Source organism: Seriola dumerili, unplaced genomic scaffold (genome assembly GCF_002260705.1).
Source record: "Seriola dumerili isolate Sdu_G_001 unplaced genomic scaffold, Sdu_1.0 BDQW01000242.1, whole genome shotgun sequence".
Classification (NCBI taxonomy): domain Eukaryota; kingdom Metazoa; phylum Chordata; class Actinopteri; order Carangiformes; family Carangidae; genus Seriola; species Seriola dumerili.
In genome coordinates, this window is record NW_019174497.1 from 3,420,489 (window position 1) to 3,440,120 (window position 19,632).

At 44.4% G+C, this 19,632-nt stretch overlaps 1 protein-coding gene across 1 annotated transcript; it reads left to right on the forward strand.

Annotated features, from left to right (window-relative positions):
• The first annotated feature begins 740 nt into the window (after positions 1-740).
• nuak1 (NUAK family kinase 1) lies at positions 741-19,300 on the forward strand. Its single transcript, XM_022756298.1, has 7 exons — positions 741-1,055; positions 6,044-6,164; positions 10,549-10,700; positions 11,867-11,932; positions 12,062-12,181; positions 13,794-13,926; positions 14,674-19,300. Exons 1-7 carry the CDS (start codon positions 756-758, stop codon positions 15,765-15,767), a joined length of 1,986 nt encoding a protein of 661 aa, XP_022612019.1. The 5' UTR covers positions 741-755; the 3' UTR covers positions 15,768-19,300.
• The last annotated feature ends 332 nt before the right edge of the window (positions 19,301-19,632 follow it).

A 19,632-nucleotide genomic window follows, 5' to 3' on the forward strand; every position in this document is an offset into this window, starting at 1 on the left:
GCACGGAGCATGCAGTCGCACAATAGACAGAGTCCAGATGAATGAGGGGCGACACCTGGGCCGTGGACAAAATGAGGGTCATCTTCATCCAAAACGCCGGTTTCGTCGCAGCTTTCTCGCCTTTTAGATGTGAGTCGGTGATGTTGGCAGCGTTTAGGATGACAGATAATGTGAACGAGCCAGAATTAACCACCGCTAGATCATGCCAGTCAACTGAAGAGTGAGGAGATCAGACCAATTTATTTAGGCATTTTTCTTTTATTGGACTAGAGCTTGCACACATATTATAGCCAGTGTATCATTTTTAAATCGAAAGCGTGCTCAGCTTCCGACATGCAGCCTGCTGTCGAAATCTGAACACATATTTTTTATTACAATATTGGCACTAGAATTAATTGTTATCCAGTGATACGATACAGGACTATGTATCAGGTTATTATAGACCGATGATGTCCTTTTAGACTTTTTGTGCTTAATCTGTTAGTAGATTGATTATATATCGATAATAACATGAATAGGTAGGAGGAGAAATCTCTGTTCGCTTTGATCAAAGCCAACTGATCAATCAAGACAATCTGGAAATGTTAGTTTCCACATGTTATAATATGACTAGCAAGCTACGCGTTATTCCTTGTAATTTATTTATTTATTATTACTATTATTAGGCCTATAAGTATTATATTATCAATTTGTTTTAAGTAGGTAGTTTGAAATATTTAACAGTGGGAAGGTTGTTGAAACACTTCCCTAGTGAGATGGAAACCCCTTATTTATCGCCCCACCGCGGGGCAACCTGTCCCGAGGCCAAGAAAGGCCAAACCTCAGCGGGCGAACCGGCGGGGGGTGACCTCTCACGTCCACCTCCGTCTCCACCACTACCTGCCGGCAGCTCAGCCGAAGAGTTCCCGGCAAGCAGTGATGGACGAAGAAACTCGGGCGTGAAGAAACACCACCACAAGCATAACCTGAAACACCGCTACGAGCTGCTGGAGACGCTGGGAAGAGGCACCTATGGCAAAGTCAAGAAGGCCATTGAGCGGCACTCCGGCAGAGAGGTGAGCCACTTCTGAGACGCTCTTTAAACGACTGTGAACGTCTGTTATGATGCTTTGGTGCTTCTAATAAGGCTATATGCATACTTTTGTAGTAGCCACCGCACACAACAGAGGCGTGTGCACCTCCTTCCCCTGCTGGGAATTCCCCCCATGCTCAAAAAGCCCCATGGGGCCGGGGAGTTGTGGCTGCGCACGCCTTGTCCTAAGCAGGGGCACACGACCGGATGCTGGAGAGCAAATCCGGCTACTGACTGACTGATTTGACTCCAGTGACCCCAGTGAGCATCATGAAAACCAGTTAACATACTGCTAAGGGCCCACTCACATGTTGTGTTCACTATTTCTTGAGTGCTGTAGACCTGGAGTTTGTCTTTTCGGTTTTGTTTGTGTTTGACAGAGAGGGTGTGAGTGTGGTCATGGGTCAGCCCAGCACTTTCTGTTTCTTTATGAAAAACAAGTTACTGGCATACTCTGCCTCAGTGAACCCACCATCTGCTGCTATGTCCTTGCAGTTCTGCACATCTTTCCAAAATGTTTCCACGTGTGGCAAAATTTGACCCCTGTGTCCATCCTGGCAGGACATGAGGATCTTTCCATCAGTGGAGGATGCCGGGGGTGGGGGTGGGGGGGTGGCTTAGTATAGGTCAACAATGTCCCCTAGTGGTTTCATAGCTCCTGGCAAATCCATGCTTGATAGCGGGACCATAAACCCGGTGGTGTTTACTCTCTCTTGGCCTGTCCCACTGGGCACCTTGTCCTTTCTTTATTATGTTTCTCTATTCATTATCGCCATGGCAGCAACTCTAATGTGAAGTATTTTACTTTCACTAGCACTGTAAAATTGCACAATGTATGCATGCTGGACAGGTCAAAGTGTTTCATTTTGACATGAGTGAGAGTGAGATACTGTTTCCCTCAGATAACTCCAGCTGGCTCAAATAGTTGGCTGTAGATGATTCATTGGATACTTTTTTCTGAAGGAGTTTGATACAAGGTCTACATTTGCTTACATTTGTAATGTTTCTAAAACCATGCAATAAAGCATACCTTGTTAGACTGATGTTTAAAAGTAATCTCTTAGCCAAACACCCAAAATATAGAGACACACAAATACTGCTGTGTAGGTCAGCACTCAGTAGCCTAATGCCTTCCATTCTCCTGTTATCTGCAGTACTCCTCCATGCATAGTGCTCAGACCTAAAATAAAAGGGCAGTAAAGTATAGGACGTCCTCAGATCACTATGTTTCATGTGGGAGTTTGTTAGGGGAGTCCTTGGAGAAGCAGCGCCTCTGCACATGGAGTACCAGCAGAGCATGACTGCCGGCCACCTCACGGGCCACGTGTGTCTGGCACTGCATCGCTAGAGTTTGCTTGACCCCTGACCCAGAGGAAGTCCCTTGTGTCCATATGGCAGATACAGCGGTGCGGTGAGGCTGTTATGCAATCATCGCGACTCCTTGTCCCGATTACAGGTTTGTTCCACGAACCAAATGAGAAGAGCAGAAATACAGCTCGGTGAGGACGCAGGCTGAGGAAGTTTTGTGTGTGCCTGTGTTTGGACATGTGTGGAATAAACTCAAGGCACTTGAGGAAGATTGATTAGATGTACACACACATTCAGTGTGTCAACGAAAGTGGAACTGAGTGACTGTCTGCCTTAATATGCTAAGCCGTATGTTATACTGCTTGGCAGCCTTGTGGAAACCCAACATTATATGAAGTGCAATTGATCATAGAGATCATAGTGGGGATATGTGACACATGCACAGACCCATGTGTTTGTTCATGCCTCCAGAAGATGTGTTTCATGTTTGTACACTTGTGAGAGAGATACAAAGAGACAGTGTGTGTCTTAATGTATTATTTGCTGTCTAGATGACTATAGTGAAAAGGTTGTGGTGACAGCCAGGCCTAAAATGGGCAGTGACACATGAAAGGCCATCCCCAGCAGGAAATGAGATTGCAGGGGAAGGTTAATATCCTGTGTGGGGGATCCATCACAGACAGGAGGGGGTGGACAGTTAGCATAGAGACACAGGGAAGCCCACCACTATAACAAGAGAGGCACGGCCTCAGTTAAAGGGGCTGCACAGTCATATTAATATGAGCTTAAAGCACCAGATTACATCATTCCTCAACAATGGATTCACTGGAGAGGTGCGCGAGAGGCGAAAACACTGACGTTCCTCTGCTATATGTGGTGCCATTGATGAGGTATTATGATTCCTGGCTGTGTTTAAGAATATAGTTCTCTGGAAAACTTCTCATCCCTTCTCCCCCTCCACACACCCTCTAACTCTGACTCAAGCACACAGTCAACACAACAGATGATCATGATCTTTAGAAAACGCAGGGACGGGTGAGCTTGTGATGAATACTTCATCTATTTTAATGGCCTGAGAAAGTGCAGGAAGATGTCAGGCTCCACTGAAGCGAAACGTGGACTTTCACTTCAAACAAGCCCTGTTGCGAACAAGAGGGTGGGGGATGTGGACGGGTGGGGTGGGTGTGGGGGCGGGCAGACAAGACCGGCCCCATACCTGGCAGGGGCCAGCGCGGGCAGTAGTGCGGCGCCTGTTTACTGTGAGTGACAGTAATAGGGATCCACTTAAGGACAAGCGTAGCTGTGTCAGCCGGCCCGGCCAGCTGGCAAGTGGCTGATCTGCAGTCCTGTTTAATGATCCACATCGGGGTCGGGGCAAGGGAACATGAGGAGATACACAAGAGATACCTGGCTGTGTCTCAAGCCCAATGTGGGAGAGCTGGCTCAGTCAATGAGCTAGCATACAGTGTGGAATTAGGTTTGTGGCTGTTAAAGATTGATTACTATCCTTTTAGGAGCAAAGATCATTTTGGTTTTAGGCAGCAGTCACACAGATGTATTTGACTTGCCTTTGCATGTAACTTTTCTTCATCATCTCTCTGTTGTAGCTTAAATTGAAAATTAATGAACTCCTGCATTAAAAGCAGGACAACTCACATTCTGCTTCACTGATAAATACCAAAGTCAAAAAGGTTACTCACATTTTGGGGATCGGTAATAAGATTAATGATTCTGATGAGGTAAAGGAAAACAACAGTGTTAAGACAAACAACTTTTACCAATTAGGAACACAGCATGCGGACCCCCTGGACCCCCGCTTGTTTATTATGGTATCATTTCTTTAAATTCTATGTAATCAAGGCTTGCTCTGGAAGGGAACTATTCCGGTTTGGGGTTATTTTTATTGATGTACACGGTAATTAGCTTGGCACTCGCTACTGCCTGTGGTTTCTGCTGCATGGAATAAAGCTGGGCTCCTCAGAAAACACAGCTTAGCTAGGAGAGGACAAAAGTTTAAACTAACAGAATTTAGAGCGAACAGACTCTATACAGGCCGGATCAAAGCAAAACCAGGACTCAATCCAGAATGTTTAGGCTACAATTATAGTGACATGTGCTAGACTGTGTACTCTCCATGGGTTTATTTGGAGAAGGCCGCTAACCTCTCATTTAAGGAGTGTATAGGCTAGAGGTTTGAATGCATCCAGTTGCGGTTGACTCTTACCCCGGTGGCATTGCCATGACAGTGAAAAATTGTCAAATCAAGTGTATTTGTTGAATCTCCTGCAGCAGACCCGTTTCAAGGCAAGTAGACTGAATCGCTTCCGCAACCCCTGCTCATTCTCATGATCTGATTTCGCCATGAAACTCCCAGCAGGCTACATTTTCGGGCTATTTCAAAAGTAGGCCATTAACTGCTCTTAATCAGAATGACTAAAAATAAGAGAGCAGTCAGTGATTTAGTGTCCTCTCAAGGACTTTTTGACAGTAGAGGAAACACAGCTGTGTATGTTAATACTGACATCTGATTTATGGAGGAGCATTCTGAGGTCAGAGGCCTCCCCTCCTTCCTCCAGAAATCATGAACATTTAACACCTTGCTCACCTCTTTTTCATGATACTCATGGTCCTCACTGGCTCAGTGGATTGCAGTGTTGGCCTATCATTCAGTCAATCCACCACTTTGGTGCAGACTGAAATATCTCTTCAAATATCTATTTGAATGGATTGTCATGAAATCCTGTATAGTCATCCGTGTGGTCCAGAAGATGAGGCCTACTTCCTCTTGTGTCACCGTGAGATGCACTTTTCTGGTTCTGAATGACATGTGGAAGGATTGCCATGAAATGTAGTACAGACATTAATGGTAAACATAATACCTGCTGAACATGCTGACATTAGCATTTAGCACAAAGCACCTGTGTGCTCGCGTGGCTGCAGAATTATAGTCTTGTTTTCTAACAATAGCTGCACTCAGGTAGACAGTTGCTATGGAAACCCCCCGTGTGAATTTGTCTATCTGATCTCTCGTTGAGAGAAAGGTGGGCTCAGATCACAGGTCCAGCCCAAACACTAACTGACTAATGCCTGGTTAAATGTAGGCTCTGGCCCTAAAAGAGTACAAAACAAGCCTCCATTATGGCACCATGTGTCTCGGTTGTTTTTTTCTCTCCCTCATTTTGCTTCATGCAGAAAGGAGGAGGCTGAGTAAATTACACATTGTGAGACTAAGATGATACCTCTACTTGCTTGACTCATTGGGCTGTCATGTCAGCGAGGCTTGGCGATGAGGTCAAAGGTTTCTATACAGGCTCTATAGGACCCCTGAGAGGGGGGAGGTAAATGAGGTTGAACGAAGTACACAGAGTTTATTAGAGAAAGAGATGAAGCAATAGACACAGACACAGACAGACATCACAAGGTATCCTTTATGTACATTTTAAAGTTCACTGATAAGATAATGTATGTGATATATGTTGTCCTCTAGTATCATTTAACAGTTTTTTTTGTGCTCATTTAACTTCACAAATTAAATTGATATATGTATGTGACCAGTTTAAGTGAAAACAAGGACTTTGTGTTTTAAGCAGGTATCTCTTACTTTGAAATCTGCATTTTATTTCGCTCTAAGTCATCTGATCATGTGTCTTCTTCTGTTTCCAGGTGGCTATCAAGTCCATTCGGAAGGAGAAGATCAAGGATGAGCAGGACATGGTTCACATCCGCCGAGAGATTGAGATCATGTCATCCCTCCGCCACCCGCACATCATCTCTATATATGAAGGTGAGGGTCTGCTGCACGTCTGTCATTACGCGCACACACATGACAAATCGTACACATTTGTTTGACTGGAACCCTCAAAAACAAAAACACACATGTCCAAAACGCACCCCTCCCTCAGCTCATTCAAGCACTCGTGGCTGAGCTTCAGGATTGTCATGTTATGACATGCAGATGTCATAATAAGACCTGGACTACAGCTCTGGGATGTTATTCATCTTCTCTGCTCCGTCTGGCCGCCTGGGCCAGTAAAAGTCTGGATGGCTTTGAATACACGTGTGTGTGTGTGTGTGTGTGTGTGTGTGTGTGTGTGTGTGTGTGTGTGTGTGTGTGTGCGCGCGCATGTGTGTGTGTGCATATGTAGGTTTGTGTGTATAAGAGGGGTGGTATTCTAAGGGATTGCCTCTCCCACATCTAAGAGGTCTCATCCCTTGTCTTCTCTGGTCTTGATCTCAGGGCCAGACATCTGCTGATACTTAGAGACAACTGCAGCTGGAAACCAGACTTTTTTTGTATGTGTGTGTGCGTGCGTGCGTGTGTGTGTGTGTGTGTGTGTGTGTGTGTGTGTGTGTGTGTGTGTGTGTGTGTGTGTGTGTGCGTGTGTATGCGTGTCTGTGTGTCTATGTGTCTGTGTGTGTGTGTGTGTGTGTGTATTTGGAGATATGTGTGTCTGCATAACTTCTTGTATATTTGTATCTATGTATGTGCCTGTGAGTGTGTGTGTGTGTGTGTGTGTGTGTGTATGTGTGTGTGTGTGTGTGTGCATAGCAAGGGAGACACTGGATTGACCCCAGTCACCCAGGCTTGCACCCTGTCTGACTACAGTCCAGTGCTATGCAGAAGGAGGAAAGGCCTTAAGCCCTCCCTGGAGCCACGTCAACATATATCTACCCCAGGAAGCAACTCTCTAAATATCAAAGCCTTCAAGTCAGGCTTTAACAGCACATACTTACTCCTTTTTTGATATGAGCCCTTTTGAATGACCTTAACCTTTCTGGAAGAAAACATAGAGTGGAAAGGCTGAACAATTCCCACCGAACTTTTTCAACATATTGCTTGCAATTAATCATGTCTCATAACGTAGTCTGGACCTATGTGCAGGTAATTAAAGTCACAAGGCGTTGCAGTGTGAGTCGGTTTCATATGATTTGTGACTCGTGACTATTTTTATGCCTGTGTCAACAAAGCAACAGTTTCAATGCCCTTTTCAGGATAGCTACCCTAGCACAATGGCAACCGGTTGTGTGCCACTGCCCAAACTGGCTTACCCACTGTCCTTTGTTCAGTTTCAAAGTCCCCAGGTCGTTATCAGCAATGTGTATATGTGACAAACATCGCTATTTGTCATGGGAACGCGCCAGGAGTCAGCTGGAGGGCTCAAGTGCAGCTGGGTTTTATGTGTTTTGTAGGAGAATGATTAAAAGTACACCCAGCTTTATGAACTCCGAGGAGCCTGTACAGTGTTCCTGTGTGTGCTGCCGTCCTTTATAAGCAGCGTACTCCACCACCATACTCAACCAGACTCATTGCTCTCACTCTTTAGTGTTTCTCCTCAAACCCAGTGTTTACTGTTGTGGCCTGGCCTCCACCCAGCCTTGCTTTAGAGATATATAGGAGGCCCAGAGATTTGTGTATCCGGCAACACCCTCTTCAACAGCCCCTGCCTACTGCCTTGTGTGAAGCAAAGCTGAACCAGATGTGTGTGTGAGGATTGATTCTTACCACTCCCTCACATTCTGCATCCATCAGCATGCTGTGCGGAGCATTTAAAAGCAGATTTTGGTCTTCGCTCCTCAGGCATAACTATGTACTCTAGTGCCCCCCTTTTAAAACAAAGAGTCAACCTCGAAGAATGCTGTAAATGCACAAATTCATAAATGTTACTGGCATGTCCATGTTTGTAGAGACAGATGGATTAGTAGAACTAAGCCCGATAAGTCAGAGAAAAGTTAAAGGAATAATTAAGAGTTAGAATTAGATGAGAAGATGTCTTCATAGTAAATATGACACAAGCAGCTGGTTAGCTTAGCTGAACTATGTAACTTTCTGGAATCTGACATATGACGCTCTATAAAACCAGAACTTGTATTGTTTTTATCAGGTTTTTTTTCATCTAATTTCATGGTAAGAAACCAAATAAGTGTTCCCCTAAAATGTTGTATTATTCCTTTAGGAGTGAAAAGGGAACTGAGGAGGACATATAAAGTTAGAGCAGACATAAAACCAACCACCCTGCTGTGAATAAAGAGCCACAACTTTTATTGTACTCATTATACTGCATTCTCTAAGGGTGACACACACCTAGATAGTAAGTTAATGTCTGAGGATCTGTTTTAATGGTAGTTAAGTCCAGTTCAGGACTAAAAAACTATTAATAAAGCATTAAAATACATCAAACCTCAAAACTATGCAGTTATGAATGTTTGCCTTTTTATTGTCTGCATCAGTACTAGTCCACTAATCTTCTGTATTACACTTTGTAATTATACTCTGCTTCTTGCCCCTAAGCAAGCTTTTAACAGCAGCCTATCATCAGTGCAGGCAATAGGACAATAGGTGCTAATTAGTCAGATGTGAAGGTCTGACCTGCAAACAAAGCCCAGTGAGTGACAGCGAGGCTGTAGCGGTGGCTGGCGTACCCAACGGGTTGTAACAAACCCAAGTTATGTAAGCCAGGTAATTACTTCAACACCAGGGGTCAAAGGTAAATGGGAGTGCAAGCTGAGAATTGGCTCTCCAAGCACAACCCCACCACGGATCACTGCGAATGTCACCCCAGGTCACCACTCCGTCCACCAATCAGAGGGCTGGATCCACTCTGCCCTCCCGGGTGCTTGGCTTATGTCCCGTCTGTTACTTCCCGAGCGGCCAGACAGTCACAATAAGGGAGCATTACCATCACTCAGCAACTGTGTGTTTTTGTAGAGGATTATATCTTTAAAAGGACCCTGGTAAGGGAGAGAGGGGAGGGTGAGGAAAGTAGTGTGACAAACTATGAAGGTGCTCACTCAAGGGTGCAGAAAGCAGAGGCCCTCACCCCGGTGACCCTGCTGTGTGGGAAAATCAACCCACACAATACGGAGCAACATGGCTGACTCTGTTGTTGTCATCTCCTCAGTATTCCCTTGGTCTTTTTCTCCCTCATTTTCTCTTTCTCTCTCTGCCTAACCATTTTCATTCCCTACATGCCAAGGCGCTGGGAGAGAAGTAAGTTGCCAAGCTGAAATTATACACCAGGAGGCTAAATACTGACACAGAATGATATGTTTGGTGAGCTGCAGTTGGATAGAAATGCATTACAGTAATACAACTGTAATAACATTGCTTTACCCCTGGTCACCAGATGTGTAGCAAATCGCCGTTTTCATTCAAGTGATACTGTTATACACAAAAATATCTTCACCATTCTGCTGTTGCTTCTGAAAGCCAGATTGAAGCTAAATTATCTGGAATTGTTGTCCATTCATTTGTTTTGGTCATGTAATGTAATGTAATGTCATGAATTTCCCCGAGGGGATAAATAAAGTATCTGTCTATCTATCTATCTATCTATCAATCTGTCTATCTATCTATCTAAGGTCAATGCCTGTCAGGTGTATAAGATAGCTTAGATGCTAGCTAGCTTGTCGCTACTTTGACAAGATGGAGAGCAAACAGTGGTAGCTGGTTTCCATTTTCAGTCACACACAGAAACACGTGAGAGTTTTAGTGATAATCTTGAAATAAAAAGTTGTTCTTAGCTCATTACTAATGAGTAATGTGTTATTTTTTCTGAGTGATAATGAGCCCAATCCTACTGCAAAGAGGGGGAGTTCCACCGTGTTGCCGCAATAAAGTGTTGTTGTAATTTATGTGATAGTTTCCCCATCAGATGGATGCTCACACACGGTGGTTAGGAATGTGGGAGTGTGTTGTGAAATATGGTGACATGATGCAAAGTCAAAATGGGATGTGTCCAGGGCATTGCTTGACGCTGTGGTGGAACTCTTCTTGTCCTGGTTCATGTTTTTTTTTCTTCTTCTCTGTTTTCACTGCTCTCCACTCGCTCTGGTCTCGGAGGAGTGGGCTTGATTGAGTTAACAGCCCCTCCCGGCAATGTTGTGAGGGAGCCAGACACATGAGGTGGGGTTTGGGTGATGTAACCCTGGGAGAAGTGTAGAGATGTAATGTGCTCCTCTGGAATTTGGATTCCTGCTCCAAAACTGAAGTGGGGGGGGGGCTTTACTCTGCATTTTACATAACAATGTCCATTTGTGATTTTAACATGATGAAATGAACCTGGATTGATTTTAGAAGTTGTCCTCCCTCCTCTCCTCTTGTTAATATAGATATATTTTCCTGCAAGCAGATATTAACAGACTCCAATTGTTTTCTTATCATTTCTCAGTGTTTGAGAACAAGGACAAGATTGTGATCGTGATGGAGTACGCCAGCAAGGGCGAGCTGTATGACTACATCAGCGAGCGCCGGCGCCTTAGCGAGCGAGAGACGCGACACTTCTTCAGACAGATAGTCTCCGCCGTGCACCACTGCCACAAGGTGAGAAAAGCCATACCATACCATACAGAGAGGAAAAACACGCACACTCATTTTCTGGTCACCTTAGATCTCTCTTTGCTCCTCTCATGCACATCCAGACTTTGTTTTCCAGGCTTATTGTAACATTAACCATGCACCTCCACAGTCAGCCATATAGCCAGTTAATCTGCAGGCCCTACACAGTATGCTTTTCTTGGCGTGCTGGTGTTGAGGAGTCATCTGTTTCTGAGTGAAGATGGAACACAGGCCAGTTTAATTCAGGCTAACGCTCTCATGTGCACTATAGTGCATTATACAAGCCTTAATTCTGGCCTCATCTGTTGGCACACAAATTGACGTCCCAAGATACCCCCAAAGCTTTTCCCCAGAGATTTATCTCCAGCCACACCCATGTCAACCCCTGTTCCACACCTCACTAACTCCCATCAAAACCCACAAGGTCCCGGGGCTTGTTTGGATGGGCTCCCCCCTTGCCATACTCTTCCCAGCTGGAAGATAGGGATGATGTCATTCTCCTCAGATAGGAGAGTCCCAGACAGCCATGAGTGATGAATCATCACTGCCATGCACAACCTCCCGCCGGGTGGGGTGGTGTGAGTCACTGACACAACAAGCAAGCAACCATTTCTTCATTGTATCCACCAATCAGGGTCATGTGAACACGAGCTCCCTACCAGGCAATAACCAATAGGAGATGCCACGCAGAGCGCAACCCTGGGTGGGGGGTGAGTGATGGGTGAAGTCACTCCTCCACATCTGAGCTGGGGTTCTGTCTGTCTGCATACCACATGTTAATTCCTAGGTTGTTTTTTTTTTTTCAAACCCAGGCATTAACAGCATAGTTTTCTTTTTAATCCAAAGATGTTGTGAGAACATCATTCATACACGGTGGTAATTACAGGCTCATGTTTATATGACACATGTGAGTCGATTTAAAAAAGAAAATCACAGCAGATGTCAGCATAGAGAGCCCAGAAGGGACAAGACCAATTAAAGAGTACTAGACCAACAGGCTGCCTTGATTTCCCCTGAGAGCCTCAAGCTAGCATTGTCAGAGTAAATCATCTGTTAATACAAAGGACTGTTTATTACTTGGATCCATCTCGCATGAATAATACATTGATAGATAGATCAGTCATGACTCAATTTTTTTCCCTGTCTTTCAGAATGGAGTGGTGCACAGGGATCTGAAACTGGAAAATGTGCTACTGGATGAAAACTGTAATATTAAGGTAAGTTTGCTCCTTGATCTGTGATGCGTTACCCATCCGACTGTAATACCTTACCTCAAATGAACTTTGTACGAGAGATTAACAATCACGTGGCTAGTGTAAAATTCACACGTACCCCTGTTTCCACAGATTGCTGACTTCGGGCTGTCAAACCTCTACCACAAGGACAAGCTGCTGCAAACCTTCTGTGGCAGTCCGCTCTACGCTTCACCAGAAATCGTCAATGGGAGACCGTACCGTGGCCCAGAGGTGAGGACCAGTGAACCAAACAATGACAATGACTAAAACCCCAGCTGTTTGTGTGAATTTAATTTCCAGGAAAGGATTTCCTTTTTCTATATCAGTCATCATCAGTATTGTCCTCTCTGGTTGTTATCTTGGTATAACCCTTCCTGTACCTCACCTTATATAGCTTTTATCATTGTTATCTCACTTGTGATTATCATCTTCGCATAAGGCCGTACACAAAGTAGTGAGGAGGCTTTATTTTCTGCTTCTTTGATGGGATTACTATTAGTTTCCAGTCAAAGGGAGGTCTCTCTTGAAACTCCACAGTAGGTCAGCTCTGATACTGTCTGCATCCCTCCCCAGTCCTCCCCTTCCTGCAGTATCTGGGTCCTTTGAAGTGAGGAACTGGAGGATAGTTTCTGCTCACTTTCTTTTCAGCTTAATGGGATAGGAATGAGCTCCACAGCCTCAAAAAGCCGCTCATGGTCAAAGTCAAATAGTTTTGGTGAAGGAGAGAGTGAAAATGTCTCCCTAAAGCCACTTATCTGGCAATTCCAGAGGCACTCTGAAGGGCGTTGTCTCTAAAACTGCATCAGTTCCATAAAACAAAGCAGCAGAGGGGGAAAAAAAAGTTGCATTTTTAGATATTCAAGTCCAACCGTTCAATTTAGTGTAATTCACTATAATTTACTTGAGAGTGCTAAAAACTACAGCAGTCCGATTGCAATCGAAATTACAGAACCCCAGATGGGGTGAGGCCACAAATTACAGCAAACACAGGCAACAAAAATAGAACACAACAATAGTGCGTGCCCTGTCTCGCCCTCGGGAATGGACCAATGGCAACAGGAGAGTGAAACATTCTTGATGTGGGTTCCAGAGCTGTAGAGGAAGTACACCAGTTCCTAAACTGGTTCTATCGGATTTCCTCTTCCTAGACTTTGTCTCAAAGCTTCAGCTACAACCATCAGAAGCTCATTCCTCAGGACATCTCATCCTCCCCTATCCACAGTCAACACAGACACACACGCACATTACATTTCCCTCTCTGTCACACTTGCATATGCACACACACACACACACACACACACACACACAGGTCATCTGGAGATCACTGACTGGCAGCGTGTCTCCAGTAAGTCTTCAGGGGCTCAGGATATCACGACTCTGCCATCTCTGCTGGACTCATTACACTCTTCCACTCCCACCACTCTCCCCTGTGGCTCTGCACCTCCTTATGCCCCAGACACAAAGTGTTATGTAACAGCTTACTTAGAAAGCCACATCGGGGGTTATCTTTGTGGAAACAGACCATTTCCCTTCAGAGTACTGGCGTTTGTCATTTGTCTCTTTAACAGAGATGTTGTGTGATGTTAGTGTGAAAAAGTGATTGGAGTGCTTATTAATGTCAAAGTAAACTCAAGGATATTACTCAAAGGTCCTTTTAATGCAGTCTATCACAAATCAAAACAGGCCTGGGAATGCTGAATTTTTATTGTTTAACTCCAGATCTAACACACCTGACCTTTTGTATTGTTTGCTGTATGTATATACACATCTCATGAAGTGGCAAGTGTGTGTTCTGCATATGACTGAATGAACTGGCTTATGACCGGGTTTTCATTTTCACCAGGTGGACAGCTGGGCTCTGGGGGTGCTGTTGTATACCCTGGTCTATGGGACCATGCCATTCGATGGGGGAGACCACAAGAACCTCATTCGCCAAATTAGCAACGGCGAGTACAAGGAGCCCACTCAGTCCTCAGGTACTGCAGGAACCTTTGCCTCTGTGTTTTTTGCCGTGATAGGAAGACACACCCGCCCTTTACAAAACAATATCATAAACTATACTCGGCAAATCGACTTCAGCTGGACTGTAGATGAGGTCAGCGAGGAACCATGGACCCCTGACTTTCTATAAATTGGATACAGATCTTTTCATGTAAATTCCAGAAAATACTCGAGATGTTGGTCCATAGACTGTTGGATGGAATATGGATCAGGCTGCACTGAATGTACACACATACTAGAATCTGCACAATCCATTATGTATGATGCTCAATGCCATTTAAAAGACATTAAAAAGAAACTCAGTATCACCACAGCTACAAACCTGTCTTTGTGCTCCCTTTTTTTAACCATATTCATTCATTGTTGATGAATCATTGTCTAAGTGGTTAGATACCAGGTCACTAGGAACCAAACTGTATTGTAAAAAGTGGAATTTAAAGATTACCTTTAAAGTTAATTTTTCCTGAAGAACAGAGCGACTGGAAAATGGTTTTGTTTTTCAAGCCATTGTCAGTTCTGAATGACATGTCACTGCCATTTGTTGTGTTATATAATCAAGGATGCATTATTTTTTGGTTGTGCTTACAGTGTCACACTCACACTCCACCTCTCCATTCAGTACTGTGTAATTTCATACAGTATACTTTTATCAAATCGCATTTTTATGTCGAGTGGTGTGTAGTATGAGACATGTCACAAATAGTTTTTTGTTTTCCTGCCAGATGCCCGTGGACTGATCCGCTGGATGCTGATGGTGAACCCTGAGCGCCGGGCCACAGTGGAGGACATAGCCAATCACTGGTGGGTAAACTGGGGCTGGAAGAACAGTGTGTGTGACTGCGAGACCCAACGAGACCACGGAGGCTCGCCCATGCTGGCCCGCTTCATCGACTGGCAGAACCGCACTGAGCCACGTGGTTCTGGAGCCAAAGCTGCCGCCATGCCCCAGCTGCTGCGCCAGAGGCCCAAAAAGTCCAAGAAGGAAAATGTGGAGGCAGAACAGACCCACTGTGGAGCGGAGGACAAGCCAGGTCTGAAGAGACCCAAGGGGATCCTGAAGACCAGGGTCACGGGGGAGCAGCAGTCTGCCAGTCTGGAGGAAGTGGAGTTGGGCCAGGCACCGCTGCCGCAACAAGCTGAAGGGGGAGAGGAGGCCTCAAGTCCAGATCGAGAGGAAGAGGAGCCGGCTCTGGGAGGAGGCTCGCCAGCTAAGATGGTGCCCTCTCTGCCAAAGAAAGGCATCTTGAAGAACAACCAACAGCGGGAATCAGGGTACTACTCCTCCCCGGAGCGCAGCGAGTCCTCCGAGCTTTTAGGGGGTGCCAGTATGTCTCTACTAGCCACCTCCCCGCCCAAGAGAGTGATGGGGAGAAAAGGCATCTTGAAGCGAAACGGCAAGTACTCCACCTACAGCGGGCCTCCCTCAGCGGCGGCAGTGGCCGGAGCTCTTGGTGAGGCTCCTCCATCGACCGACTCTGGTCTGTCCCGCAGTCAGAGTCGGCCCTCCAGTATAGTAGGGGAGGACAGCTCCAACCTGTCCCTGTCGCCCAGCTCCCTCAGCGGGGCCGAGTGGCATCCCTCCACCCCCCACCTCCGCCCAAACATCAGGGCGTGTGTCTCGGCTGAAAACCTGCTACAGCTCGCCAACTTCAAGGGCTTCCAGGCAGCCCCGCCGCTCCAGGGACCCAAGTTCAGCCGCGGCTCCAAAACGAAAGGCTCCCCGGGGGACAATGGCAGCTTCTCCTTGCTGGGGGACCTGGAGGACATGACTCAGGTGTACCAGCAAGCCCTGGACATCAGCAGCAACCTCACCTAACACATGGGTAGCAGAGAGAGAAGAAGCAGAGGGAATGAAACCTGACTGTGTGTGTGTGTGTTTGTGTGCGTGTGTGTGTGCGCACAGATGTATATGGGTGGCATTAACGACCAGTGTGTTACTGGGATACACCTTTTTGGGAGTTGCGGCTTTTCAAATGGGACTGAAGTCTTGATGGAAAATATATATATCTACGTGCACACACACGCACGCACGCGCGCGCACACACACACACACACAAATGTACACACTTAGGTGCACTTCTCCGGCCAGAGGAAATTCAGTTAAGGTTTTGTGAACAGGAGAGAGAAGGAGCTGGCACGAGAGAATGCCACCCACTCTGCTTTCTTGGCCCGCCCATAGACTTTGCTGTGTTCAACATGTTTACATATTCAGCAAGAAGGCAAGTTAGAATCACAAACGCAGCAACCAGAGACTGGTTGGCTCTCCTTGTACACCACCCATTTTGAGTTTGAGTTTACAAAAGCACCTTAAAACTCACACAGAGCACATGCTTTTGTGATCTTTACTTCCTTTTAGAAAAGAAACAAACCAGGGTCTTGTTCCAAAAATAACTGACATTGCTGATTATTTATTAATATTTTTTTGTAGCTTTTAGTTTTAATTGCAAAACTGGTGGATGCTGGCTGTTACTGGAAGAGTCCAAAGCTCCCTGTCTCCAACTCTTTGTGTGGAACTGACATATATAATTATGTTGCTCAGTGATGAGAAACATATATATACTCAGCATATATAACTACGTCTGCACATGTAAAACATGCAGGCAATTATACCTTCATAAAAGCGTATGTCCTATATATGTGTATGATACTAGGGAATATGTAGGAAGTGCCTTTTTTGATTCATAATAAAAATTATGTATGTCATTTCCTTAAAGTGGAGGGAAAAGCCAGGCCAACCTGTCACCAGTTGTGCTTTTTTTTTTTAATGTTGTTTGTGAATGTGGAGAGACCCAGGGCCTCCAGCACACAGCTGTCTAGCCTTACTTGTTTTGGGGTTCAAAGGTCAATCTGAGACAGTTGAGATCAAACAGTCTCGTCTCCCTCCTCCCCACCCCGTTCTTTCCACAAGTAGAATCACACACAGATATGCCAACATCTACAGGCAGCCTCGCAAAAAAAAAAAAAAAAAAAAAACTCCTCTGTGTTCTTTTGTCAGTGTTTAAGCCCAGAGTTTGGTTTGTCAGCAGTTTAGGTGGCTTGGTTGAGCACAGATTTGCTGGCAGCACCAGAGGTCTGGAGGGACTCACCTAGTGGGACATTTAGTGAAGGGAGATGGCGCAGACACCACCTCACAGTCCTGGAATGTGCCTGGCTCTTTTAGCCTTGTTGTTTCACATTTACGGGGCTATCTGATCAAATAGGCTCTTTCTTTTGTTTTTTAACCAAAGACAAGTAAGGTGTTTTCCATTGTCAGACCGGTTAATATTTTACCCAAAGCTCTTCAAAAGAGCTAAGTAAGGTGGTTTGTTTTAGCCTGCTGATGACACAGCAAATTCCTCAGACAGCGGCCGGAGACGTGTTGGTGCTAGAGATCTCTATCAACCCCAGCCCGACTCAGCACAGGTGGGATCTGCGGTCCGTGCTGAGCCCTCCAGCTGTGTATACTACTCCATTATTTCAACCAAGCACAATTAGCCAGCTATTGTTTTCATTTGTGAGTGAGAGAGAGAGAGAGAGACAGACAGACAGACAGAGAGAGAGAGAGAGAGAGAGAGAGAGAGAGGCAGCGCGTAGAGATTTATAGCTAGAGGGAAAAGAAGAGTGTGAAAGAGTGATGCACGGAGCGGTGCTGAGATTTAGAGAGGACTTCCCTGTAAAACACAGGAAAGGTCGAGGAGTTAGATTTATTTTTTTGGAAGGTATTGTAATGTAGATTAGCGAAAGTAAAGAAAGTGAGTAGAACGAGTAGATGGAAAGTTTTTGTTTTATACCAAAGATGTGGTGAAGCTTTTGACATGATTCAGGGGAATGGATAGGTCAGGGTCTAATGAGAGCCCTTCAGATTTTTCTTTGACGTGGGAATCCCCAATGGTGAATGAAATCATCCCCACATTGGCTTTAACTCACGTCTGTTTTATTTTTTTTTTCTCCATGCGGGTTTTTATTTGAGATGCTGGAGGCTGTTGATACAGCTTGTCTTGAGGGTCAGTGTGTGACTTGTGTGTTCTTGTGTATGGCCTTAGAAAGTGTGTTACACTCTTCAACAGCAGCAAAAAATGTGGGGAAACGGTGACTGACATCATCCAAAATATCAAATGATGTGGATGGAAAACCATGCAGTAGATGAACCCCGAGGAAAAAGATCACATGTTGAATGTTTTCAGTGGTCCGCTCGTGTGAAGGAAAGGTCCTGGGTATTGATTCAAATGAAAGACCCGCTGCGTATTATATTGCATTTTACTGCCTTTTTGTATTGCATTTTATTGTCAACTGGATTTACAGTGAGAAAATTATACTATGTTAGTATTTTGTTTTATTATGCTTCTGTTTTTGATTTTCCAAAATATAAGAAACTTTATATTGCTTTATGTTATGGCAGAAGATACTTCCTTCCTCGAAGTATTAAATTTTCTCTCCAAGAACAGGCAAATCTGATCTGAAATTGGTGTAATTTCATTGCCCCCCCCCACACACACACATGTTTTGGTTCCCCTGTGGGTTAAAGAAGCCCATTAACAACCTCGCAAAAATGGCAAAAACTAACTTTTATAGATTCAAATATTAATTGGAATAGGGAAAAATGCAAACATATGTACTAATATATTAACTGCTGATCCTATAAAAATTGAATTTCAACCTCTACCAAAGTATGGGAGATCCAAAAGTCCAAAATTGCTGGAATAACATCAGGAGAAAAAGGAAATAAAGCAATGGAAAGAATCTGATGATGAAACTTTAACTCTGCCAAACTGGAAATAACTGGTGCATATCTGTTAGTTAGCAGAAAGTCTAATCATAGGAAAACTTGACTGGATATTGTTATGACAATAATAATAAATTAGTATTATTATGTTATTTAAGTATTATTTTGGTTATGGCTCATTACTATGGTTGGCTTTTGTTGCCACAGTTTTTGGTTTTATTTTTTTTATCTGTTGGTGATCCTGGACTGCCAAGGTGGATTAAGTTGCGTGCCTTTGGTATCTTTTTTTTTTTTTTCTTTTGATAATGAAAATTATTATCAATGTGTTTTTATACTTGTATTTATTGGTGATCAAGCCATTTAATTTGTTGTCAGAGTGCTCCATGTTCATGCTTTGGCCTGCTTTGGACGGTGTGTTGTGTTCAGAACGTAACGCACACAAAAATATCACGTAAGTTCATTCAAAACAGAGTGGTATCATCTCATTGTGAAGGCGGTGCTCAAAGTGTGTATCTTTAAGAGTAACAAATCAATAAGAGTTCCTCAAATCTTATAAAATGTCTTAATTCATCCGTTTGGGTGTATTTCTACTCAACACAATGCCTCTGTAGTACTGTATCAACTCAAATAAATGGTTCTTGAAAGTTGCATGTGTAACATGTTTTGTTTTGTCCTTTTACTCTAGAGCATCATAAGTTCTGTAAGTTGAGTGACTGTAAACTTTAATTAGGACACTCCCTTGAAGTGAGAAAGGAAAAAACTCACGTACGTATAGGCATAAATGAGTCTCAGTGGAGATCACTTTGGAAGTTTATGACATTACATACAACCCATCCTACACAAAAAATAGGCCACTAGGCCAAGATTGCTGTCTCTCACATGCTACTGGCCACTTCCCTTTTCGTTTATTTCCATCTTAACTTCCAGTGGTCGATTTAAACTTGGAAGATGCTCACTCTATGAATCTTATTATTTGGAC

Excerpts from the sequence above, each read along its gene's own strand:
- nuak1 (XM_022756298.1), top strand. The coding sequence starts at position 756 with ATGGAAACCCCTTATTTATCGCCCCACCGCGGGGCAACCTGTCCCGAG. Across the intron at positions 1,056-6,043 it reads AGCGGCACTCCGGCAGAGAG|GTGGCTATCAAGTCCATTCG; the intron begins GTGAGCCACTTC and ends TTCTGTTTCCAG. Across the intron at positions 13,927-14,673 it reads GGAGCCCACTCAGTCCTCAG|ATGCCCGTGGACTGATCCGC; the intron begins GTACTGCAGGAA and ends TTTTCCTGCCAG.